Source organism: Plectropomus leopardus, chromosome 23 (genome assembly GCF_026936395.1).
Source record: "Plectropomus leopardus strain MGB_pleo_1.0 chromosome 23, ASM2693639v1, whole genome shotgun sequence".
NCBI lineage: Eukaryota > Metazoa > Chordata > Actinopteri > Perciformes > Serranidae > Plectropomus > Plectropomus leopardus.
This window is the reverse complement of record NC_142198.1, coordinates 1,806,148-1,833,707: the sequence shown is the minus strand read 5'-3', so window position 1 is coordinate 1,833,707 and position 27,560 is coordinate 1,806,148. Positions and strand designations below refer to the sequence as shown.

General features: G+C 38.3%; 1 protein-coding gene across 1 annotated transcript; it reads left to right on the top strand.

The window, feature by feature from the left end:
• Positions 1–6,589: 6,589 nt before the first annotated feature.
• On the top strand, positions 6,590–11,053 carry LOC121938421 (leucine-rich melanocyte differentiation-associated protein-like). Its single transcript, XM_088073902.1, has 5 exons — positions 6,590–6,845; positions 8,834–9,057; positions 9,898–10,079; positions 10,190–10,267; positions 10,708–11,053. The coding sequence occupies exons 2-5, from the start codon at positions 8,902–8,904 to the stop codon at positions 10,898–10,900; spliced, it is 609 nt and encodes a 202-aa protein (XP_087930028.1). The 5' UTR covers positions 6,590–6,845; positions 8,834–8,901; the 3' UTR covers positions 10,901–11,053.
• Positions 11,054–27,560: the final 16,507 nt, after the last annotated feature.

Sequence of the window (27,560 nt, the reverse complement as noted above, 5' to 3'; positions counted from 1 at the left end):
GGAGGTGGCTGAGGACAGAATGCTGCAAAACTGCTAGCAATAATGGACAATGTCACCCATCCCCTCCATAAGACACTGGACAAGCTGAAGAGTAGCTTCAGCAACAGACTCCTCCAACCCCGCTGTCTGAGGGAGCGATACAGGAAATTATTCCTGCCTGCTGCCATCAGACTGGTCTACACATCCACCTCTGTCAGACCTGTGGTCACTGTCACTGAACTGGACTAAACTCCGTCACTCCACATCCAAACAGTACAGACTGCAGTATGTGTGCATGCATATCATGTATATATATATAATGTATATATAACATCGGATCGTCGCCTGCATTGTATTATAAATATTATATTATACATCACTATATATATATATATATATATATATATATATATATATATATATATATATATATATATATATATATATATATATATATAATTATTATTATTCTATCATTATTATTATATTATATTATACATAACATTGGTCATCAGACATAAAAATTATTAATATTAATATTATGGATATTATTACTGCTATTATTACTATTATTACTACTATTATTAATACTATCACTACTATTATGTGTGCGATGTCTTCAAACTGATGTTATTACCATTATTAGTATTATATGTACACCTCTACATATTCCCCTTATTCTGCTGTCATCATTACCATGCTCATGTGTATCCTTACCATCATCAGATTGCACCTTACCACTGCATTTGCACTACCTCAGTATTCTTTTGCACTACCTCAGCATTCTATTTATTCTGTTTTTATATATTTATGTTTATTCTCAATAAAGTCGTCTAAGTCTAAGTCTAAGTTATCCTGTCAGCCATTTCTTGCAGAAAGACCTGTCTCAGTCCATGGTTTACTATCGACACCTAGGAAACGAGGTGTTTGATGACTCCTTTGAAGTGGTGCTTTCCGTGATCCCCCCAGTTTGTCTGAGCCTCAAGTGGGTAACAGCAACACATCTCTGAAGAAATGTTATTTGGTTATTTAAGGAAAAGAGGCAACAGCAAGGTAACAGCATTGTATGTATGCTGAGAATATTTAGCCTTTCAGTGCAGGTTGAACACAGTGAGGTCTAACAAGCTCCACAGATACAGATAACGTCTCCATCATCCACAGTCAGACACACACAACTGCTTATTTACTGCTGAACTACAACTTACAACTCGCACTAACAGCTGAAGCTGCTCCAGTGTGAGTGTTTGCAGACTTGCATACTGGTGTCCGGCCAGCAGGGCAGTGCTCTAATCTCATCTCTTAGAAAACAATTGTTTGCAGGGCTGTGTTGGCCTTTCTTTTCTCCTCTCCTCTCAGTTTGATTGTCCAATAGTTCACTGACATTTTCATCGTCTCATCAACGAAAATGAAACTTAGATTTCGTCATACTTTCTGTTATTAAAATCTAAATTCGCTTGTTATGGAAAAAAAGATCATTGATGAATAATTTTCGTCATACTTTTCGTCAACAAAATCATATCATTTTCAATAATAAAGGAAAGTGTTGGAGTAGTTACCAACCAACTGACATGAGCCATGTTGCTTGCATGGCTAAAAAAAGTTGAGTAAATAATCCATGGTAAAAACATTGGTAGTCTAGGATTTAGAAATATTTCTTGTGAAATTTCACAGACTTGTGATATCTGAACTAGTAGTTTATAATGTCATTGTGGTGCAGGTGGTGATGGTGCACATAGAACCTGTCCCGGACCAACCACCTAAAGAGGTTCCTGGTTCTACAGACGGTGTCTTGTAATCGAAGAAACAGAAGTGGTCTATATAACACGGCAACAGCTTCACTTTGCAGACCAGGAGTCCTGAGACAGTGAGCTTTCATATACGGTTACCACTCCACCTTTTCACACCAGCCCTCACAGGTTAGTATGTACTCACCTTCAGAAACCACACTGGGTACAGTGGGTAAAGATTCTTTCTGAATCATCTGTTATCTCCCTGAGCAGCAGTCCTGATGCTGGGAGGTTGTTCTTAGTCGACAGCATACCCAAATTCACCAAAGATTCCAACGCACCAGTACTGAGGCTCTTCACACAGGTAATTATTTTAGTTTTTACTCAGGAATACATTATAAGCACATGAAATGAGACCCAAGCGGCAATTTCTGCGGCTGAGAAATGAAGACAGTGTGGAATCGCCACAAACTGCAGCTCCTCACATGTCCACTTGAGGCTGGCTCCAAGAGTGAGTCAATACTCATACTGCATGCCTAAGCTGCCGAACAGGACAGGTTAAAAAGAAAAATTAAAAAAAAAAAAAAAAGAGTGAGTCAATACCATGGACCACCATGTTAAAATGTCCTGTTTTACAGCATAAATATATGTTTACAGCCTGGTACTAAAATTTTGGTCTCTATAGCTAATTTCTTTCTTCATGACAGCTGTATGGGGGTAGAATTTTCTATAACTCACCTGTTTACATTTTATGAAGGCAAAAAGTTACACATATCTAAGGGAGAGGCTGCTTTAAGTGACAGGTGTTTTCCTTATGTTTCCATAGGTCCCCAACAGTGTTTGTTAGGTAATGTAACTGTAACCAGTGCAACCCCAGATTCACAGAGTATAGGTGTAGCTGCAGTTGTCACGATATCAGTGTGTTTTCAGTCCATGGAAGTTAATTGTAATGTTTTGGTTGCTTAAATATATCTTATTCTTAATACACTGCCTGGCCAAAAAAAAGTCACCACCAAAAACAAAGGTCATACACTCTAATATTTTGTTGGACCGCCTTTAGCTTTGATTACGGCACACATTCGCTGTGGCATTGTTTCAATAAGCTTCTGCAATGTCACAAGATTTATTTCCATCCAGTGTTGCATTAATTTTTCACCAAGATCTTGCATTGATGATGGTAGAGTCTGACCACTGCGCAAAGCCTTCTCCAGCACATCCCAAAGATTCTCTATGGGGTTAAGGTCTGGACTCTGTGGTGGCCAATCCATGTGTGAAAATGATGTCTCATGCTCCCTGAACCAGTCTTTCACAATTTGAGCCCGATGAATCCTGGCATTGTCAACTTGGAATATGCTCGTGCCATCAGGGAAGAAAAAATCCATTGATGGAATAACCTGGTCATTCAGTATATTCAGGTTGTCAGCTGACCTCATTCTTTGAGCACATACTGTTGCTGAACCTAGACCTGACCAACTGCAGCAACCCCAGATCATAACACTGCCCCCACAGGCTTGTACAGTAGGCACTAGGCATGATGGGTGCATCACTTCATCTGCCTCTCTTCTTACCCTGATGCGCCCATCATTCTGGAACAGGGTAAATCTGGACTCATCAGACCACATGACCTTCTTCCATTGCTCCAGAGTCCAATCTTTATGCTCCCTAGCAAATTGAAGCCTTTTTTTCCCGTTAGCCTCACTGATTAGTGGTTTTCTTAAGGCTACACAGCTGTTCAGTCCCAATCCCTTGAGTTCCCTTCGCATTGTGCGTGTGGAAATGCTCTTACTTTCACTATTAAACATAGCCCTGAGTTCTACTGTTGTTTTTCTTCGATTTGATCTCACCAAACGTTTAAGTGATCGCCGATCACGATCATTCAGGATTTTTTTCCAGCCACATTTCTTCTTCGAAGATGATGGGTCCCCACTATCCTTCCAGTTTTTAATAATGCGTTGGACAGTTCTTAACCCAATTTTAGTAGTTTCTGCAATCTCCTTAGATGTTTTCTCTGCTTGATGCATGCCAATGATTTGACCCTTCTCAAACAGACTAACATCTTTTCCATGACCACGGGATGTGTCTTTCGACATGGTTGTTTAGGAAATGAGAAGCAACTCATTGCACCAGTTGGGGTTAAATAGCTTGTTGCCAGCTGAAAGATAATTGCCCATGCAGTACTTATCCTATAGGAGGCTCGTACCTATTTGCTTAGTTAAATCCAGGTGGCGACTTTTTTTTTGGCCAGGCAGTGTATATCAGTATTTGGTTACACTAAAAGACCTTTTTCAGGAGTCAGATGTTACGTTTTTCTGAGAACATTTTAATTCAATGATTTTAAGCCTGATTTTAGCTAGCAAAAATTGATGTTAGCATTATCAAAGTTTAACATAGCTTGAAATGCAATGGGACAACTAAGCTAACAGCTAGCATTACTCTTAGCTCTTCCCCCTTTTGTCAAAATATGGTTGCCTCTGACTCAAAAAAAAAAAAAAAGATGTCAACAGACAAACTGTGAAACTCAAGGCTTCAAAACAGGAGTCCACATATCAATGGGTGACTTCATGGTGGTTGAGTCCAGTTCAAGCTGAGCCAGATTGGCAAGGATTTGATCACGGGCAATCACCGCACAATGTATGCCAGTTAGAATTGTGTCTGACTTATCCTGACTTTCTCTGATGTCATGCTAAAGTGGACAACAATAATCTTTAGAGATTAAGGTGGCTGATGGTACGCTGATGATTTATTTATGTAGTTAAAGGGTGACGGGTCTGAACAGAATTCACAGATCACTCGCATAAGGTTTTAATTGGTTATGGTGTCGTTATGGTGTCGTAATCATAAAACTTGGAGTCTATGAACAAACGTACAGTTGTGCTCATAAGTTTACATACCCTGGCAGAATTTATGATTTTTTGGCCATTTTTCAGAGAATATGAATGATAATATAAATACCTTTCTTTTACTCATGGTTAGCAGTTGGGTGAAGCCGTTTATTATCAAACTATTGTGTATGCTATTTTAAAATCATAATGACCCTGATCAAAAGTTTACATACCCTGGAGGTTTTGGCCTGATAACATACACACAAGTTGACACACACGGGTTTAAATGGCTACTAAGGGTAACCATCCTCACCTGTGATCTGTTTTATTCTAATTAGTGTGTGTGTGTATAAAAAGTCAGTGAGTTTCTGGGCTCCTGACAGACCTCTGCATGTTTCATCCAGTGCTGCACTGATGTTGTTGGATTGTGAGCCATGGGGAAAGCAAAAGAATTATCAAAATATCTGCAGGAGAAGGTAGATGAACTTTATAAACCAGGAAAAGGATACAAAAAGATATCCAAGGAGTTGAGAATGCCAAATCAGCAGTGTTCAAACTCTAATTACGAAGTGGAAAATGAGGGGCTTTGTTGAAACCAAGCCAGGGTCAGGTAGCCCAACAAGAATTTCAGCCACAACTGCCAGGAAAATTGTTCGGGATGCAAAGAAAAACCCACAAATAACTTCAGCTGACATACAGGACTCTCTGAAAAAGTGGTTTGGCTGTTTCAAGATGCACAATAAGGAGGCGCTTGAAGAAAAATGGGCTGCATGGTGGAGTCGCCAGATGAAAGCCATTTCTACACTAATGCCACAAAGTAGTCCGCTTACAGTATACCAAAGAGCACAGAGACAAGCCTCAAAACTTCTGGAACAAAGTTATTTGGAGTGATGAGACCAAAATGGAACTTTATGGCCACAACCATAAACACTACATTTGGGGAGGAGTCAACAAGGCCTATGATGAAGAGTACACCATCCCTACTTTGAAACACGGAGGTGGATCGCTGATGTTTTGGGGATTTGTGAGCTACAAAGGCACAGGGAATTTGGTCAAAATTGATGGCAAGATGAATGTAGCATGTTTTCAGGAAATACTGGAGGAAAATTTGCACTCATCAGCCCAGAAGCTGCGCATGGGACGTACTTGGATGTTCCAACATGACAACTACACCCTATCAGGGGCCAGATTTGGCCCACGGGCTGTAAGTTGAGTTTTGCTGCTTTAAGGTATCGACCAAAATAACCCAGTAAACTTCTCCAATCAAACACAACCTGTTTTTGATCCTTTTTGTACCCAGATCTAAAGAAAAAAGAATGATGGTTTTGTTCGCAGCAAGTCACAGCAAGTGTTTTTTTTTTTTATTTATTACGTGTGATTGGCCCATTACTGCAACAGCTAAAAACCAGTCCAAGTCATGTGACTCAAGTCCACACTTCTAGCTACAACCAAAGTCGATGGGGGGCCCACTCGGGGCCCAACATCTAATTTCTGTTGTTGGGCCCCATAAAAAGCTAATCCAGCCATGGACAGAGCATCTGTTGAATTGTCCTTCACTTTTTTCACAAATGTTTGTTTCAACATGTTTCTATGAAAATTAGTATGTGCTTGTTGGGCATCACTTGAGTTCATCATTTCATCTAAGATGTCCTCAGACCTCATTATTCATAGATTCAGAGACATGTTTATTCGGTGCTGTACACAGAAAAAAACATCTAAATAAATGTCACGACGAAATCATAGTTGAATCGCTTAAATGTAGCTCTAACTGATTATTTTGTACAATCAGTCCATTTGTTTTTTATTTTTAGAATTCATTGAATGCCATTACCATTTCAAAAGGGACTAATGTCATAATCTGTAGGAATGGTTCAGTTTTCAGGAGAAAAATAAAATCAGTATTTGTGAGAACTTGTCCAGTGAGATTTCAGACAGCAGACGCTAATCTGTGAGTGGAGGCATGTTGTAAACTCCAAAATCAGTTCATAAAAGAGGCAATGCTACTCCTTAATTTAATAATATGTCATTAATTGATATGATTAGCAAACCATCTGTCATTGTTTACTGATAAACAGATAATTTTGATATCTCCTTCCCGTTTATGAGCTGTTGTGCACTTTCTGAGAAATCACCCCTGTCAGTGTTATTTAGCTCTGGTCCAGTAGGTCTTTGCAACCACAAGGTTTCAGCAGCAATGTGATTATCCCTATCATGTGATCTACAGCCGGGCTATGAAAGAGGGCCTTTTATACCAGCTGGTCGCTCTTCTCAGAGGTTTGCATGCACTGGAAACATACACTGGATCCTCTTCAGCTCGGTAAGTCAAGCTAACACAGCTGCGTCCAGATTCATACTTGTTCCACAAGGACAAGCTGAAATATTGATGCAGATTAAGATACCAACATGTTGTTATCAAGTACTGCTGTCAATAAAATATGTTCTTTGCTAAAATGACAGCAGCATTTGGAGAACCAGTCAGGAGGGAGGTCCTCTCAGTTTTGAGACAGTCATATTTTGATACTTTGCTGGTAGGTGAGTGTGTGAGCAGCTTCTCACCTCACAGTGTATCATGTGCAGCCATGTGCTGTGAAAAAGGCATTAAAATCATTTCATGCAAAGAGCAGTCCTACTTTGAATAATCTCAACCTTAATACGCGTGTTCACTGTGTTTAATCTGTAATATGTTTTAGAAGAAAGAAGGCTTTCAGGTGACATAACAAACCCTCTGGCTGCACTTTTTTTAGGTCAACACTTCCCTACTGGCTGCAGTGACCTCATTATTTTCTGTGCTGTTTTTACTGAAATGATTTTGTTCTTTCTTTCATTTCTGATATAGAAATCTTTTTTCATTCTTTATTAACACAACACATTGCAACATAGATCCAGCATACAAATACAAAACATATAGAATCATTGTAGGAGTATCAAGTGTCTTGATTGCCACCTCGGCAGTTGAATCATTGAGTAGTTTCATATGATGTAAATATCCTTCAGAAAAGCAACAATTTTAAGTTTTTATCGCTCACAATTAGGTTTAAATACTTTGCTAGAATCATTACCAAAGTCAAAATAAAGAGGGTTTTGACTTTTTTTCCACTCAAGGAAGCCAAACACCACATTTTCCAAAAATAATGTTTTCAAAGATATGGTCCATGATGAATCTGCAAATGTCCTTTCAGAATTTCTAGGTGTGAAAACGTCAAAAAAGGTGTAAAGTAGTTTCAGTGTTCATCACAAAAAGAGCAGCATGTAGTGACAGGCAGGGTAGAACTAATGAATCATTTTAAAGGGCACTGCCTTAACCTGATTTACAATCTAATATTAATGACGAAGCATCCATTTCATTTCTGATATTTTTGAGCCATTTTGTTTTTAATCTGATGTCTGCTAAGCCTCACACTAATGTCTCTGAAAAAAATGATTTTTTCTCAAATGAATGTATCCAGGTTATAATTAAATGTGCCAGTTGACTGTTTATTTTATAGTTTCTAACAATGTTTATTTCATGTCTTTTGAAGCACGGAGCTGGAGTAAGGATGAGGTTGGTCAGCCTTGTCAACCAAATGAGAACTGTGTCAGTCTGAAAGTAGTAATGACAGTTACGCTGCACGGTGTGCCCCTTTACCCCGGCTGTAAGAGAGCCCACTGTATCTCATTTGTTACATTTTTACAGTAATTTAAATATTTGCCAATATTTCCTTTAAAATGTTGACCTGAATCAGCTGACATGCTGATTTCTGCTGACATCACAAACAGATTCTTGAAAATTATTTTTATTAACAAAATGAACATGTACAAGACATCAACCCTAAGTTGAGGTATTTTCCTTACTTTGCAAAATGAATGAATCATTTCACACACTGAAAAGCCCTGTATTCCATGTCTCCATCTGCTGGTTGGCCTTCGCAATCAGAGTCTGCAGAATATAATGTTAATTTACTACAGAAGAGTATCGATGATCACTGAAATTAGCTGGGGATAATCTGTGCACCACAGATAATTTCAGATACTGTAAATGTTGTTTTCTCCAGATTGTAACATGATGTCATGACATCACGTGTAGAAACCCAGTCCTGTTTCTAGTTTCTATGGTAACTTATACATGTCTATAAACTGGAAGAATATTTTTGACATGAGTCTTAATCCAGCTCCAACATGCCCGTATGCAACGGGAAGAAAATGTGTCATTGATAATGTTCAGACAAAAATGTTTTAAAACCCAAATATTATCACTTTCGGACTCATCAGACTCTGTTCTGAGTCATTTTTATCTATTAACTATTTTCATTTTGTCATTTATTCAAGGTTTGATCATGACATAATTATCCGACTCCATCAATACCAGCTGAGAGGAACAGTGGAGGATTTTTGTCATGGATCATCAGACCTCAGGCCCACACAGCCACACCCCCAGCTATCAGTGGCTGTCTTTTGCTTACCAGGGCCTGACGGAGATCCCATATGAAAGCATTCTGACACAGACAGAGACACTGGAGGTGCTGGACCTGAGCTACAATCTGCTGGATGAGTATCCTTCTCTAAATAACCAGAAGCTTGAACACCAAACAAAAACACAGTGATCCTTTGTGCCTTACCTTGCTTGTTTTTTGCTGCTTTCCATGAACTCACCAATAGTCACTTTGCTGGACACATACCATTGAAAAATGTGCATCTGTTACCCCTGTTAAAACTTGAGCAAACTGACTCAATTTCTTTTAAAAGTTTAAGAAGGAACTGCCAAAAAAATGACAAGAAATCAAGTAAAAAGTTATAAGAAAATTACCTGAAAATAAGTGATAAAGAAGATAATGAATAAATAAATAAATAAAACAAAATCAAACCAAAAACAAACAACAAAAGACCCAAAGAGAATTCTAAAAGAAAAAAGAGAGACTGAAAGAAAGCACTTAATTAAAATAATTCAGATAGATAATTTTTAATATATAATTCTAAGATTTAGATTTTCTGGATTTTTTTCCCCCATTTTTTGCAATATTTATTTAATTATCACCCCAAGCTTAATTTCAGGTCATTGTCTTGTCACCTTTTACAGTTAATTTATTTATTTATTTTTCTTCAATTTGAAGGACATTTCTTGCCATATTGTTGTTGTTTTTTTGATTTTTTTAAATGAAATCAAACAAGTTCTGAGGGTTTCGGATGTTTAAATGCTTGTAAAAGGCTTCTGAATGCAGCACAAGAAAAAAAATGTCACTCTAAATGTAAAAGGATTAATCTCACATAAATATTTGTAGGTAAATATAAAATCAGTTAGAAAACATACACAGTGATACAGTAAACTGCTGTGTGTTTCCATCAAATGTGAGCAGCCTGAGAGCGGCGTGTTGTCCTTCATTCCCTCCTTTTGGAACCTGGCTCTGCTGGGTCAGCTGGAGAAGCTCAGCACTCTGATCCTGGACTGCAACAACTTCACATCTCACATCAAGTTCCCCTACATGCTGAGTGTCACCACAGTGTGCATCAACAAGAACAAGATCAACAACCTGCCCGTGTTTGTGGAGGAAATCAGACGAAAATTCCCCAACTTAAAGTGAGCCTGGGCTTGTTGTGTGTGTATGCAGAGGAACTGGAGTCAGTTTCTATAACCCAGATTTACATTCCTCTCTGCTTTGTGCTTCTGTGCACTCCTCTCTGCTACAGAATCCTCAGTATGATGAACAATGAGGCAGCACCGAGCTATTTTAATGGAGGCAGTCTGACCCAGTACAAAGATTACAGGTGAGCATCCAGGGCCTTTTCCACAGCGTTTCTAAAATCCTGGCCATGACTCGACACAACCTGATCCTACATTAGCTTTCTAATCAATGACACTGAAGTTTCACCTGAACTGAACATGTTCATTTCAAATGTCAAAAATCCATGGTGCAACAGTTTTGGACATTTTACCTGTAGTATTGCGTCTCTATGTAGTTGTTCAGTGCAAGAACATTTTGGGATATGAAAAACCCTTTCATGTCAAAGAAAATTGGTTGATTTCAAGAGAGTGCTAAACAAAAAATGCTTTTTTTGGTGTTTAAAATACATAATTCTGAGAATTTTAAATGTATATTTTGGACAGTTTACTTTCATTTAAAACAAAGTACTAATCCCAGCTAATTTTCTGATCCTTTCCTTGTAATGTCTTGTTCTTGATTTCCTGACTGCCTTTCCCTCCTCAGACAGTATGTCATCAGTCAGATCCCTGGCCTGGAGATCCTGGATGACACAGAGGTCCTGGAGAAGGAGAGAGCCCAGGCTAGAAAAACATACCAGCTGCAGCAGATCAGTCGCAGCAGCAGGAAGAGGAAGGAAGACTCATCCAAGAAACACACACAAATGAAGAAAAAGTCAAATACTGTCATTAGACAATAGGATATGCTCAGTTATTAAGATCTCTGCTTAAATGTTACTCTGTCAACATTATTATTCATGTGTTCTGTATCTGCTGGTTCAACATGTATTTAAAGCAAAAAATATTCAAACCCAAACATCATGTTTTATATAACGGGGGAGGCAAGGGACATTGAGTCCGAATTGGCCATGTTCCATACCTCCGTTGTTGAGGCGTGGCCGTAAGGTGATCAGTGCCTGTCATGGCAGCAACACCCGAACCGGCGGTGAGGGATGCTGTCAACCTGAATAAGGAGTCCTATCGGGCGGGCCTTCTTGGCCTGTGGGACTGAGGCAGCAGACAGGTACCGGCAGGCCAAGCAGCGTGCAGCTACGGTGGTCGCCGAGGTGAAAAAACCCGGGCATGGGAGGAGTTTTCGGTGAGGCCATGGAGAACGACTTCCGGATGGCTTTGAAGAGGTACCACCATCCGGCGCCTCAGGAGGGGGAAGGAGTGCTCTATCAACACTGTGTATGGTGGTGACAGTGCACTGCTGACCTCGACTCGGGACGTTGTGGGTCGGTGGAAGAAATACTTTGAAGATCTATTCAATCCCACCAACATGCCTTTCGGTGAGGAACCAGGGCCTGGGGACTCGGGGATGGGCTCTCCCATCTCTGGGGCTGAGGTTGCCAAGGTGATCAAAAAGCTCCTCGGTGGCAGGGCCCCGGGGGTGGAAGAGATTTGCTCAGAGTTCCTTTAGGCCCTGTATATTGTGGGGCTGTCATGGTTGACACGACTCTGCAACATTACGTGGACATTGGGGACAGTGCCTCTGGACTGGCGGACTGGGATGGTGGTCCCTCTGTTTAAGAAGGGGGACCGGAGGGTCGATTCAGGGGTACTGGAGAGGAGGGTCTGCCGGATAGTCCAACCTCGGATTCAGGAGGAGCAATGCGGTTTTCGTCCTGGTCGTGGAACTGTGGACCAGCTCTGGACCCTTGGCAGGGTCCTTGAGGGTGCATGGGAGTTTGCCCAACCAGTCCACATGTGCTTTGTGGACTTTTTGGACTTTATTCGACCGTGTCCCTTGGGGAGTCTTGAGGGGGGTTCTCTGGGAGTATGGGGTATCAGACCCCCTGACACAGGCAGTCTGTTCCCTGTACGACCAGTGCCAGAGCTTGGTCCGCATTGCGACTCGTTTCCGGTGAGGGTTGGACTCCGCCAGGGCTGCCCTTTGTCACCGATTCTGTTCATAACTTTTATGGACAGAATTTCTAGGCGCAGCCAGGGTGTTGAGGGGGTCCGGTTTAGTGACCTCAGGATTGGGTTGCTGCTTTTTGCAGATGACGCGGTCCTGTTGGTTTCATCAGGCCGTGACCTTCAGCTCTCACTGGATCGGTTTGCAGCTGGTTGTGAGGCGGCCGGGATGAGAATCAGCACCTCCAAATCCGAGGCCATGGTTCTCAGCCAGAAACAAGTGGAGTGCACTTTCCAGATCGGGGAGGAGATCCTGCCCCAAGTGGAGGAGTTGAAGTACCTCAGGGTCTTGTTCTCGAGTGAGGGAAGGATGGAGCGGGAGATCGACAGGCGGATCGGTGCAGCGTTTGCAGCAATGCAGAGTCTGCACCAATCTGTTGTGGTGAAGAGGGAGCTGAGTCGAAAGGCAAAGCTCTCGATTTACCGGTCGATCTTCATTCTTACTCTCACCTATGGTCACGAGCTTTGGGTAGTGATCGAAAGAACAAGATCGCGGGTACAAGCGGCCGAAATGAGCTTCCTCCGTAGGATGGCTGGGCTCTCCCTTAGAGATAGGGTGAGAAACTCCTCCGCGTTGAGAAGAGCCAGATGAGGTGGCTTGGGCATCTAATTAGGATGCCTCCCGGACGCCTTCCTGGTGAGGTGTTCAAGGCACGTCCCACCGGTAGGAGACCCCAGGGAAGACCCAGGACACGCTGGAGAGACTATGCCTCTCGGCTGGCCTGGGAACGTCTCCGGTTTCCCCGGGAAGAGCTGGATGAAGTGGCTGGGGAGAGGGAAGTCTGGGCTTCCCTGCTTAGGCAGCTGCCCCCGCGGCCTGACCCCGGATAAAAAGGTGAAAGGTGAAAGGTCTTTCATAACAACAAAAAAATGTCATAGAATAACATGTCATCCAACACAGCATAAAAATTTCATAATATAGCACGTCGTCCAAAACAACATGAAAATGTCATAGTATAACATGTTGTTCAAAATACCATAAAAATGTATAGTATAGTTTGATATTCAAAAAATGAATCAAACATCAAAGCATTATATGTCATCCAAAAAAATATAGAATGTCAGTCAAAAACTGTTTAAAACGCCATATTATAGTAGGTTGTCCAAAATAGTATTAAAATGTTATACTATCATATAACCTCATAATATAGTATGTTGTACAAAAATTGATAAAAACGTAATAGTATTATATGACATTCAAAAATGGATAAATATCAAAGTATGGTATATTGTTCAAAAACTGACAAAAATGTCAAAAAGTGTGGTATGACATCCAAAATTGTATAGCATCACTGTAAAGGATGTCATCCAAAAGAGCATAAAAAATATCATATTCTAATATATACTCCAAAATAGCATCAAAATGTCATATTATAGTATGTATTCCAAAATGCCATGAAAATGTCTTAACATAGTACGTCATAGAAAAAAGCATAAAGAAGTGATATAGTATGACGTCCAAAATAGCATAAAAAAGTAATATTGTAGTATTTCATCCAAAAGAGCATAAAAATCTCATACAATAGCATAAGAATAAGAACAGCATGAGAATATCATAGCATAGCATGTCGTTCAAAACAGCTCAAAAATGTCATCCAAAAATTGATAAAAATGTCATAGTATAGTACGTCATCCAAAAATTCCTATTGTATCATTTGTCCTTAAAAAACTGATGAAAATGTTATAGTATAGTTTGATGTTAAAAAACTGAAAAAAAATGTCATAGCATAGTATGCAGTCCAAAAATTGATAAAAAAAAAAAAAACACGCACACGTATAGTATTTCATCCGAGAATTGATGAAAACATAGTTTACTATGTCGTCCAAAAATTTATAAAAAACGTAATAGTACAACATGACATTCAAATGTTTATTTAAACATCATGGTATAGTATGTCATCCAAAAATTGATAAAAATGTCACAGTATTGTGTGTCCTTAAAAAAACTGATGAAAATGTTATAGTATAGAATGTCATTCAAGAATTGAGAAAAAACACATAGTATAGTATGTCGTTCAAAAACTGATACAAACGTCATAGTATAGTATGTCATCCAAAAATTGATAAACACATCATAGTATAGTATTGCATCCGTAAATTGATAAAAACGTCATAGTATAGTATGTCGTCCAAAACTTGATAAAAACATCATAGTATTGTTTGTCCTTAAAAAACTGATGAAAACATTATAGTATATAGTACGATAAAAATGTCATAGCATAGTATGTCCAAAAATTGATAAAAACATTGATTGATAGGATGATATTCTGTGATGAAACTGAGCAGAGACACCGGCTGAAGCTTCAGACAGGAAACGTTTATTACGAGCACTAGGGTCGACACAGGAATGAAGGAAACATGCATGTGGCCGTTCGACAACGAACAGAGAAATGACAGTGGTATTTATGCAGTTGTCATGACATAGATGGTTGGGATCAAATTCTAACATGTCAGGAACTAAAGTTCTTCTGGGAAGTGAGGAATATGTTTGTGTTACTAAATTTGCTGGCACTGGTCCATCTCAGGTATCTATGGTCAACTTGCAGGCACTAAGACTTCACTATATATGGGTAGGTCTTTGCTTGAACTAGACATAGGATCTCGAACTAACTATGAAGGATGCATAATTCTAAAAATACATACTAACAGAGATAGTATAGTATGTCATCCAAAAATGGATAAACACGCCATAGTATAGTATTTCGTCCGAAATTGATGAAAACGTCACAGTTTAGTATGTATGTCAATAATTTGTTGTCCAAAAATTGATAAAAAAAAATGTCACAGCATAGTTTGACATTGAAAAATTTATTTAAACATCATAGTTTAGTATGTTGTCCAAAAATTGCTAAAAACACTAAGTATTGTCTGTTGTCAGAAATTAATTAAAACTTCCAACTTTAGTATGTCACCCAAAAATTGCTAGAAATGTCATAGAATAGTATGTCGTCCAAAAATGGATAAAATATACTGCAGTATAGTATGTAGTTCAAAAACTGATACAAACGTCATACTATAGTATGTCGTTCAAAAACTGATACAAACATCACAGTATAGCATTCCCTTGGCCTCTAGTACAACTTGTAAGGAACCTAAGGAAGAGTTATATTTGATCAAGATTTATCTTTTGCCTTCCATATAAAACAAACTTCAAGAACTGCTTTCTTTCACTTGCGTAACGTTGCAAAATCTTATGTTATCTGGTTGCCCCAATATATCTCTGAAGTCTCTCCAACTGGTGCAGAACGCCACTGCACGTGTTCTAACGGGAACCAAGAAAAGGGATCATATTTCTCCTGTTTTAGCTTCTCTGCACTGGCTCCCTGTAAAATCCAGAATTAAATTTAAAATCATCCTCTTTACTTACAAAGCTCTAAATGGTCAGGCTCCATCTTATTTGTCCCAGCTCATAGTTCCCTACCATCCCTCAAGATCACTGCGCTCTGAAAATGCAGGGTTACTTGTGGTTACCAAAGTCACCAAAAGTAGGATAGGAACCAGAGCCTTCAGTTACCACACTCCTCTCTTATGGAACCATCTTCCAGTTTCGGTCTGGGAGGCAGAAACTGTTTCCACTTTTAAGGATAGTCTTAAGACCTTCCTCTTTGATAAAGCCTGGACCAGCCCCTAGTTAGGCTGACATAGGTTTAATCTGCCAGGGGACTTTCTAAAATACACTGAGCTCCTTTTTCCTTCTCTTGCTCCCTCTATCTGCAAACACTCATTACTCGTTTGCTGCATTACGCTAACTCTGTTGCCTCTCTGGAGCATTTGTCATATTTTTAAATACATTTTGACTGTGTATTTAGTTGGCTAAACACTTCCCAGGTTCAAATGGCCTACTTCGCCATGAGGTTTGGATTCCCACTGTTAACGTGTTTCAGGTTGGGGGATTTTGATATAAATTACCGTAGGGGTATTTGCTGTTATCAGTGGGAATTGGCTTCTGTTTGTGTTAAGCTGAGCCAGACTCATCTGAACAGCCCTGACCAGGCTATGCATGCATAAGTAACCATACTGCTGCTGTGCTGGAAGGCACAAAGAGAATGCTCCAACTATACATCCTTTCTTTAGTTTCTGATTTGTTTGTGTGACATTTCAAAAAGTCATTCAGTCATATAAGTAAGGGTTTCTGTATGGTGTAATTCTGTTGTCTCTCCATTGGTAAGACACATTCGGTCACATTGTACCTGAGAAAGTGAGCAGACAGCTCTGGGTTTCAGGCAATGCTCAAAACCAGAAGACTCAAATGCAAGACTCAAAAATGCAAAAACACTAAGCTGAGCCAAAAAACACAGAAACAACATCGAATTTCCAAGAAAAATAGAGAAGAAATCACTGGACGCTAAACACAAAGGCACTAAGACGAACTGGAACAGAGAACAAGGAGCACGAAGACTTAATACACTTAGGGGGAAGAGGGTCAGAGTGAGTCAGGCTTTCACATGGGGAAAACGCACAAAAAGGAAGTGAAGTTATTTGATTCGAAACAAAAGGTGAGTATCAAAATAAATAAGGAAATAATGACTAAGAACTAACAAGAAAAGCACAATTTTAAACAGCAGGCCAGGATGTGACGAATTGCTTATACGTAAAACAAATACAAATACATCAAAATTTTAATTATGTCCTCTGTTGCTGTTCAGAATTTAAAACCATGGTGTTAAGAGGTGAAAGGCCTTCTATTACATGTATTTAGTGAATTGTTATATCCTCAGGATTTCGTGAAATTATGGCATTTAATAACAAAATTACAGTGTATCTTTTAAAGCAAGACGGTGATTGTTACAGGTAACCCAAATGGAAAACCTTAAATTTTTAGGCTGAGATGGGTGTTTAATGTTAGTCACAGACCGGGCAACATGATTCTGTACAGTTTTTGACAAAAACATGAACTTCAATTTTTGTTGATGAAATCCAAGAAGCAATAATGGGAAGTTATTTTTCTACATGCACCCTATTTTCTTATGTTTTTATGTCTACTCATTGCTACTCCCACAAATTTTGTAGTGCCATTAAATTATCATTAGGCCTTTAATAAATAAATAACAAAATATTATTATTAATAATAATAATAATAATCATAATAATAATAATAATAATAGTAAAGCATGTTAATAAGTGTGCTAAAGACGTGTATTTTTGAACTTCTCTAAATGTTGGACTTTTTCTTTAACAAGCATAGCTGACATGATAGTGCTTAGTTAAGAAATTATTTATCCAAATTTTTTATGTTATTTAAAGAATATATGGTAGCAATGTACATTAAAAGAAGGATCACCCCTCTTGTTGTCCTTGTGCTTGTAATATCTTGCAGAGGGTTAGAGGGTTTAGAGGTGTTAGTGTGACGATCAAGGTTGTTTCTGATGAGGACATCAGAAACAACCTATATCTCTCTCAAGTTGTATGACATTTACTCCATAACAACAAGCCAAAACTAGCCAATTAAATACAAGTTTTAACTAAAATTACATATCTAAACATAAAGGCAACAGCCATAGATTCAATATCACTTAATTGACTTTAAAGATCTCCTTTTGAAAGACAATAAAAGCATGCAGCATTTACCCATGAAAGAGGTGGCCACGACTGTCCTTTATTGCACATTATAGCATTATAGTGTGAAATAGCGTTGTGTGTTCAAGGTCTGTAGTGACTGATGTTCCTTCTGAGGCCTCGGGGCTTTGGGGACCGCATATATGACCTCTGCAGAGGTGAGTGGCTCAGCAGCCCTGCTATGACTGACTGAATACCTGGAGGAACATGCTAGGTGCCTCTGCTGACCTTCTGTAGGGAAAACACAAGGGACACTTTGTATGTGGAGTTTTGTGTGTGTGTGTCTGTGTGTGTGTGTGTGTATGTGTGTGCGCACACAGTCAGCCACATATGTCCTAATGTAGTCCCCTCCTCCGGATATAAGCTTCTAAAAGTAACCAGTCACAGCAGAAATTCACCCCTGTGATGTAACCCAATCACTGTGATACATTGCGGCTGCACCCTTGACACACACCCATGCATGCACCAAGCATGCAGATGATTGCCCATAACACACAAACAGACGTGCAAAGAATCAAGCAGATAAACAATTCAATCACTAATTTAAACCATCTTTACACACACAAACACACTCATACACACACACAGACACACACCAAAATGTGTGATAGGCTGCACACATGACAGCATCTCCAAGGTCAGTTTATGTGCACTTGCACATGAAAAGCTAGCACGCGCACGCGCACACACACACACACACACACATATACACATCTGGGGTCAAACTGCTAAATCTTCATCAGCTGTGTCATCTCACCTGAGAATCAGAGCTGAAAAACTCACTGATTAATGGCTAGTGATACTGATGTTCTTACAGGGTTTAGCTTCAAACCAATCAGGACAGCAAGGTGTGATTAACCCCTGAGTGATTGCACAAGTATAGTGTGTCATCCAAAAATGGATAAAAACATCATATTATAGTATGTTGTCCAAAACCTGATGAAAAGGACATAGTATAGTAAGTCGTTAAAAAACTGATTAAAAAAAAAAAAATCTTGGTAACACTTTCTATGAAGACCACATCTATAATGCATTATGATGGCATTCATAGTGAATTATAATACATTCATAATGCTTTATGAATACACTCATGAATAATGATTTATAAGTGGCAAGGGTATTATGGATGCTCTTGGCCTGTTATAAACTAGAGGTTCAATGCTGGGGCATATAATGCATTACAAGCATTATAAGCCTTATATATTTTATAAGCCTTATTATTACATAAAAGCATGTCCAAAAACGACATGGTATATGTTGTCAAAAAACTGATAAAAACATCATAGCATTGTATGTTGTCCAAAAATTGATTAAAATGTCATAGCATAGTATGTCGTCCAAAAATGGATTAAAAACCTCATACTATAGTATGAGGTTTTTAATCCATTTTTTTGGACGACATACTCAAAAAAAAAAGTGATAATAACATCAAAGTATAGTATGTTGTCCAAAAATTGGTAAAAGGTGTGAATGATAGATTTAACTTAGTGGTATCTAATAACATCTAATAAACTGGTAATACTAGCATTAAAATGGTAACCAAGTATCAGACACACAGTCGAAATTGCTTGAGAAATTTTCTAATTGGAGTTTAATAGGCACTTTTAAATTTCAAACTGTCATTTGAACTTTTCACTTTGTGTGTTACAGTAGGATGAACTTTATATTACCATAGTGTATGTATATGTGATAAAGCTAATTAAAAACTTTGTTCTAGGATCACAGACTGTGTTCTTACTTAACAGATCCATGTGAGAGATTTACCAAAAGTTGAACTTGAAGGCAAGTATTAAAGTGAACTGCTTCAAGAAGAAAACTTAACCACCAGTTAGACAAAACAGGCCAAGTAAGGGTTTGTCTTTCTTGTTAAATGCTGGCACAATGTTTCCCTCCTGTTGACGCATGCCAACCTCTTACCTCATGCTTTGGAAACCCCTTTCTCACCCTGTGCTTTGCAATGCCACAGTGTTTTCACATAAATTCTCCTCTTTCCACTCTTTGTTATCTTACCCGAGTTCCTTCCTCTGCTTGTACTTGACTCCCTGCTTCCGTACCGGATGTTCTCCCCCCTCCTTTCCTCTATGTGTAAATTCCTGTCTGTATCTCTCCACAGCCCGCTGTAAGGCAGTCTGTTAATGTAATGAGTGTTTCCTAGCAAATGACAAGCATGAGCACTGGTGTGCCAAACTGGCCAGTTGAATGGTGCATGAGGCCCAGCTGGCAGACCTGTTGTTCAGCTCTGCACCTACCTAAAAAGACCTTGAATAATAAATATCTGTTCAAGTGTATGCTAAATTTGGAATTTTTATTATCTTTTTACTGTACGCAGAGGCAGATGTAGATGTAGACTAGCAACTTCTGTGCTGTGCAAATAAAATCACTGTCTCTGACAATGGTGTCTTTAGGATAAAGGTGCTAATTCCCCTTCAGAAAGGGATGTGTCTGACAACAATGTAAAGCAGTGAAAATATAGAATACATTAAACTGATTTTAAGTTTGGTCTCATTTTTGTTTTAAAACAAACAAAACTGAATGAGTCTGCATTTGCTCAGTGTCAATTTTATCTATGTGACACAGGGGTTTCTTCTTGAAGGTTGTTGTAAATTAACGTGATTCCAAAGTTTATTAAATTTGAATGTGTCACTTGTCCACATTGCATCAAAATCAACAATAGACATCCTTGGTTCCCCAGCAATACACCTGCCAAATGTTGGATTTATGATGAAAGATTGGATTAATGGTCCCCAAGATATGTGGAGGAAACATACCCAGCTAGCAAGGAACGTTCGCACAACATTGGCTATTGTTACCTACAAGTTGCAATATTATTTTAAAGAATAATTCTAATGTAATGTTCAAAGAACATTTTAATAATGTTTATCATTTCTAATAATGCTCCTGTAAGGTTAAATACTGACTAAGATGTAATGTTTTTACTGCAACATTCTGAGGATGTTTTGATGACATTTAAACGTGACAGATCATAGAATTTTTTAAAATAAAATGTTCCCACAATTTTGCATGAGAATATATTTTTTTTACAAAATGGTATCTAATGTGATATGTGAACAATAAGAAAATATTTTTGACATTTTTTTTTTTTTTTTGTAGAGAATATTACCCTAATTTTAAGAAGAACGTTCTGGGAATTAAGAAAACTTGCCACTGAAAATGTTACTAAAACACTGCATTGGCTGCATTGTACCATTCTCAGAACATTTTTAGAGGCGAAAATTGCTAGCTGGGTACATACACACAGAGACTCGTTTTATAGTCAGATCATCTGAATCTGCAAAGTAACTAAAATTATCAGATACATATAGTCAAGTAAAAAGTAGAACCTCTAAGATGTTGTGGAGTAGAAGTATTAAATACAAGAACCTCAAAATTGTACTTGAAAACAGTGACTTAAGTTACATCCCATCACTGGTGCTTTTCAGAATACTCACTATAATGTTAGCCGGGAAATCAGGTAGTATGTAAAAAGACTTCTGCCGTTAAAAGAAGGTTTAACATTCATTTATCAAAATATTCAAATACATTCACTTCCATAGGGGAAAAGAATGTACCCCATTAATGAGTGAATGTCCAAACAGTGTTCTATCATTGAGTGATGTTCCTGTTTATTGCAGAATGATGACAGAGTTGATTACCTTGTGATATGATGTGAACATGAAGTAATCCGTTTAAGTTTTGCCGGGCTTTGATTATGATTACTTTATGGTAACAACGTAATGTTCCGGCATCTATGCTCACAGTGATTTTCTCCGTCTTTAAAATACCTAGTGTCTAACAACTGTGACCAATGTGATGTCATAGACTATAAACCCACACTACCATCTAGTGGTCGAAATATTACAGTCTATACATACCAACCTAGAATACTAGTACTAATACTATTACAACATAGAATAAATATACGTGCTAAAGGCCTCTACAATAGAGTTCTCCCATTTCCTGTTGACAAAAACATGCAAACTATCAAACACAGTTTAATGTGTATTTTCTATGCACTAGGAATAAGAGAAAAAAGAGACAAAGACAGGACAAGCTTTATGTTAAATAAAAGAGGTGCCCAGATCACATTTTTTTTGCTCGCCCATCCGATCTAAGTCATTTAATATTGAATATTTGCTAATATCAAGTCCCAATTGGATACCTCTGTTTCCCTAGATAATACAGCTGCACAGTGCACACTTTAAGAAGTCTTTTCCAAAGTTGTTTTAAAAAATATCAACATCATAGCTAACATTTCTGTTTCTTAGATTAATTAGTCTTTTATTATTACTTTTTTATTTTACAAAATAACATATAAAATGTTATCATCCTCGCTATCTAGAGGGGACGTCTCACTTGTTGGTGGTCGAACCAACAATATTACAATACACATAAGACTGCTACTGCTATTTGCATAAACTGCAGCATTAGCATGTCATGTAAACTAAATTTATTCATATTCATTTGTCGATTACTATTGTATAATGTTATGTTATTGTTATTTAGGCTGTGTCCTGTACTTTTCTCTTCCTCCCTCTCTTTTTCTCTCTCTCTCTTTGATATGCATCATTTTGTCACATGCTGCTGTAATTTTGTTGATCTTTACAACATCTATTGCACGTCTGTCCGTGCTCTTCCTGAGGTTTCTAACATGAGGGTTTTTCTCCCTATTAACGTTTTTTTTTTGGGCGTGGGGTTGTATCTGCTGTGAGTGTCTAAGAACAGAGGGATGTCGTACGCTGTAAAGCCCTCTGAGGCAAATTGTGACTTGTGATAACGGGCTTTATTACTAAATTTGAATTGAATTAAATAAATGAGACTCCTGTTCATCAGTGAGAGTTAAGTCTATTGTGCCACCTTTCAAAGTACATAATGTACAGTAAACTAGATGCTTGTTTTCTATGTGTGAAGTTGTGTGTGTTAAGTGTATTGTTGGATAGTGGGAAGGAAGCCAGAGTTTCCTTCCCTTCAACAGACAGCCTTTGTCTGTGAACTACAGTTTGATGAGTGTGTGTGTGTGTGTGTGTGTGTGTGTGTGTGTGTGTGTGTGTGTGTGTGTGTGTGTGTGTGTGCGTGCGTGCGTGCATGACTTAATTCACAGGTTTCAAGCCTGCTGTCCTGCATAATAACTCTTAGTTCAGTTCTTTCCCAAAGTCCAGTTCATACATTCAACATACACACATCAGTCCTGTTAGGACTGCTCACACACTAAACATAACATAAAAGCAGTGGTGTTAGAGGCATGTGTATGCAAGTAGTTGGTGAATAAACTTGTTCAAGACCTCATTCCAGCAACTGCCTTTAAAACATAATTGAGCAATTTCAGGATACAGCATGTTAATCAGTGAGCTCTGGAGGTGTCTGTGGGTGTGATTTTGCAATTTGAGTAGAGCCAGGGTAGCTATGCTGAACTTCATCCTGATCTGTATCTAACACGGACATGAGACTGATATCAATCCCTACATCTCACATGGTAGACGGTTGATATGAAAATCTTTGTTTTAACCCTCAGTTAGTTTGGCTGCATCACTACTTTGAGCTTCAAATAGGATGAACATTATCAGAATCAGAAAATAGTTTAATGATCCCGCTCTGATGCAAGCACAGAGGATTATAGCAAGTGGAAATAAGTATAAGCTCAAGCACATAAAAATTAAAATATAAAAATAGAAATATAGTAATAGTAAACAATTGGCACATTGCACACATATTTATATAAAACCTGGAGTTTCATGCGGGGGTCTGTTCGCTTCCTGTCTGAATGTGATATTCGGTCTCAAACAGTAGCCTGCAGCTTGGAAGGTGTCTCTCCTAGGTGTCACACCATCCTCCACCTCCAGATGACAAAGTCAGCTCATATGTCACTTTAGAAACGCTGATATGAAACATGCTAATGTTACATATTTGGGGTTTGCAGAAACAGATGTCAAAAAAGCTTCAGGAATGCTTCAAAACTTTTGGATTGCATCCCTATAAAAGCTTAATGTCATACAGCTTTGTGGTTAGTATACTAACATCTTTTTCATTCCAATCCAGCCTCTGGTAACAAGAAACATATGTGTTGATGAGAATATTTTGTTCAATATTCGAAAGTTGAACTAGTAAAATGGAATATTTTGGAAGATTGCTCCTGTGAAGAAATGCCTAATATAAACTCCATGACTCATCAGCTGGAACAGTTCCTGTTAGCTTAAACATCAAACTGTGCTGCATGTGGCTGAAGAACTACAGTCAGTGAATGCTATAAGGCTTTGAAACTATCTCGAGCATCACTCTTGTTTCCTTGTTTTCTACACCATTTTTATCATGTAGTTCTACTGCTTTTTATTTTTTTGTGTGTCTCTCAAACCTCCCAGTTATTACAATAGCTTTATCTTTCCCTTCATGTACAACCCTTGGGTAAATGTGAAGACATCGATGGTATGAAGATATACTCTGCAGAATTTTCCTAAAAAACATTGTATAGACTTATACAGAAGACTTTCCCATTGTTAGTAGAACTGTTCTCGTCTAAACATGGCCTTAGAGTTTATTTGGGTACTTATCTGCAAAGACTCTTCCCTTTCTGGTTGTTTGTCCATCCCATTCTTGTGAACTTGTGAAAGGACACCTTGATTCAAATTCTTCAAATTTGCTGGGCAAAAAAAACACCTGCCTGGACTCAAGGATAGATGGTCATATGTCAAAGTTTAAAGTGACTACGACCTCATCAGTCTCATTCTTGGAACCCGATATATCAAGAACAAACACCTTGAGGGAAATTCCTCAGATGTTCACCTGGACTCAAGAATAAAGTGATTAGATTTTGGTTCTAAAAACTTTCTGAGAATGGTACAATGCAACCAATGCAATGTTTTTATAATGTTTTCAGCAGCAAGTTTTCTTTTAGTTCTCATAATGTCCTTAAAGTTTGGCTAACATTGTCAATAAACATAAAAAAATGTTTAAAATGTTGTTTTTCTATGTTAACATATCACATTACTGATGATGACTACTGATTACTAATGATCTGTAATCTCAGGCCTCAATAACATGTTCTGAATGTTGCTTTGAATGTTCTTCCTTTGTTCTCATGTAACATTGTGGGAATGTTTCATAAAAAAAATCATTCTATGATCTGTCACCTCTAAAAACATCCTCAGAATGTTGCAGTTCAAACGTTACGTCTTAGCCAGCGTTTTACTTTACAGGAACATTATTTGAAATGATAAACATCCTTAAAACGTTCTTTGAACATTAGATTAAAATGTTTTCTTTAAAACATTATTTCAACTTGTAGGTAACACCAGTGTTGAGGGAACCTTCCCTGCTAGCTGAGATCCTCCCTGGAGTTGCCACAGCAGACTGTCAGGGACCTTCAGGGAGAGGAGGCCTGCAAAGCACTGCAGACCCAAACAGGCAAAAATGGAGAGACAGTTCTCCCATCATTCAATATAAAATTGAGATGTTTATCATTTTTAAAGCTGAGATATAAGTTTGTAAAAGCAGTAATTTACTTTCTGCCAAACATGACCAGTCAAGTGAGACTTGCTGCATGCTTGTGGCTCTGACAGGTTTCTGTCTTGTTTACACATGCAGACTAAAACATTGCTCCTGCACTTCAAAGGCAGACCAGGTTTCTGCCGACTGTTTTAGTGCTGGAGACAGAACCAGCACTAAAACGTGGACACTGAGGAGTCTCAGCAGGGACACAAAGGTCTTTAAGTGGGCACCAAGAGAGCTTTTTATGGTTCATGGAGACAATGTAATGGTTCCTTCAGCAAATCGCATAAAAATGATCCTAGTTTAACTATAATTTAATAAAGATCTTAACCATGTTCTCCTGAGTATAGTATTTCACTTCTAATGTGTCCATGTCAAATGTGTGTCTGTCTGAGAGTCTGTACCGTAAACCATACCCAGCTACAGGCGTGGCTCCACATCCATTAAATCCTCAGCGCCTGTCAATCTCTGGTTAAAAAGGCATGTTGTGGTCCTCTGCCGGTCTGCTGTGCACTCAAGTGTGGACTGCTTTTTATTCTTTGGGGGATTTTGGAAAATGGCCACTCCACCTCCACCCCCACAACAGATCTCCACTCCGTCCTGCCAAAACTGCTGGTTCAAAGTCTTGACATTTGGCGAAAAACAGTCATTGCTGGAGGCTGAATGGAAAGATGGGTGGGCAGGGCTACTTGCCTGATAGACAGACCATGATAGAGGGAGCAACAGTTTCTGCAGTGTGCAGTGTTGCAAAAGAGCAGCTTTACGTAGTCTGCAAAGGAAGTCATCTTATCTGGGGAGCAAACACACTGTATATAATAAAATAACCCTGTGTAGACAGTTTAAGTGCACATAGAGCCATATAAAGTGCTTGCAATGGGCTACATAAATACATTTGACAGGAATTGGTTTCAAATAATTAAATACAAGTTAAAAAGGGACACCTTGACATGATAACTGGACTTCTTCAAGAGAATAAAGTATTATATAGGCCTATATATATATGTGTGTATATATATATATATATATATAAATGCACACACACACACATATATATATATATAAAATATAAAATATATATAAAATAACTATTTTTTAGAAAAAAATCCTCAAAATATATTTAAAATCTCCAAAAAAATGTTTAGAGACTAAGAAATCATCAAGACATTTGAAAGAAAAACATTGCCATTTAGAATAAAATCACCCAAAAAATTTAAAAGAAAAAAAGGTCATTCTTAAAAAAAAAAAAAACACCAATAATTTGTAATTTTAAAAGAACAAAAATAACCCAGAATGTTAGAACAAAAAGAAATTGACAAAAAAGGTTTGAAGAAAAAAAACACCAACATTTTTTAGAAATCATTAAAAACAATTAAAAGAAAGAAAAATCTCAAAATGAAGCCATGTTTCTTTGAAAATAAACAATAAAATAAATACAAAACCATTTAAAGTTAGATGCCCCTCCCCTAAGCCAAAATAAAAAAATATAAGTCCCTCCCAAGTGTTTAAAAAACATAGCCCCAACCTCTGCCTTTTTGCACCACCCCTTTTCCACTCATAAATAATGAACAGTCCCTATTATAAAAGACGCCAGACCGTTAGTTAAACATTCGGTTTTTCAGGGTGAGGAAGGTGCCAGAGTGCATTAAAAAAAATCATCAAAATCAAAATAGTTCATCAAAAAGAATGATCTGCCAGACCCCGCTAGAGGTCTGATCTAAGCCTAAAATGCCTAATTCTCTGTTCCTACTCCTAACCAAACGTTCAATATATCATGTGCATAATAATAAGAAAATGTAACGTATCTGTGGTTGGCAGAGACAGACAATGTAAACAATTTTCTAGCAATTTGGTTGGTTATTGAAAACACTGAATGATAGTGCCTTTGTAGACTGTAGTAAGTAACACAACACTACAGAGTTGCCATGAGGCTATAGGATGTTGGAATAATAGTTGGAATAGATATTAGTACTGTAGTGTGTATTCAGTGAAGCTCTCTACACTGAAAACAAAGGAAGAGGTGGAGGAGCTGTTTGAGAGGTTGAGACATTCAGAGGTACACAGCGGAGGGGAACACGGTGCTCTAACGGGATTACAGACGGGACGGACTGCGCATTTTAAACAGACAACAGGAACACAGTCAGCAGGGCTCGGCTTTACTCCTCTCTTTCTTCAACATACACCTTTTTCTTCCATCAATGTGTGTATTAAGAACAAAACCGCAGGAATACAAGAGAGGACAAATGCAGAAAATTCAAAGCTTGAAAGTAGTTCGGCTCTCTCTGTTAGACTGCCTCAAGGCACACAGTCAGTCACAAACAGACCGGAAAAGGATTACATTTGTCTTCAAAATAAAAGGGTCAAGTTTTCTTTTTCTTTCGATTCATTGGCTTTACCATGATAAACCAC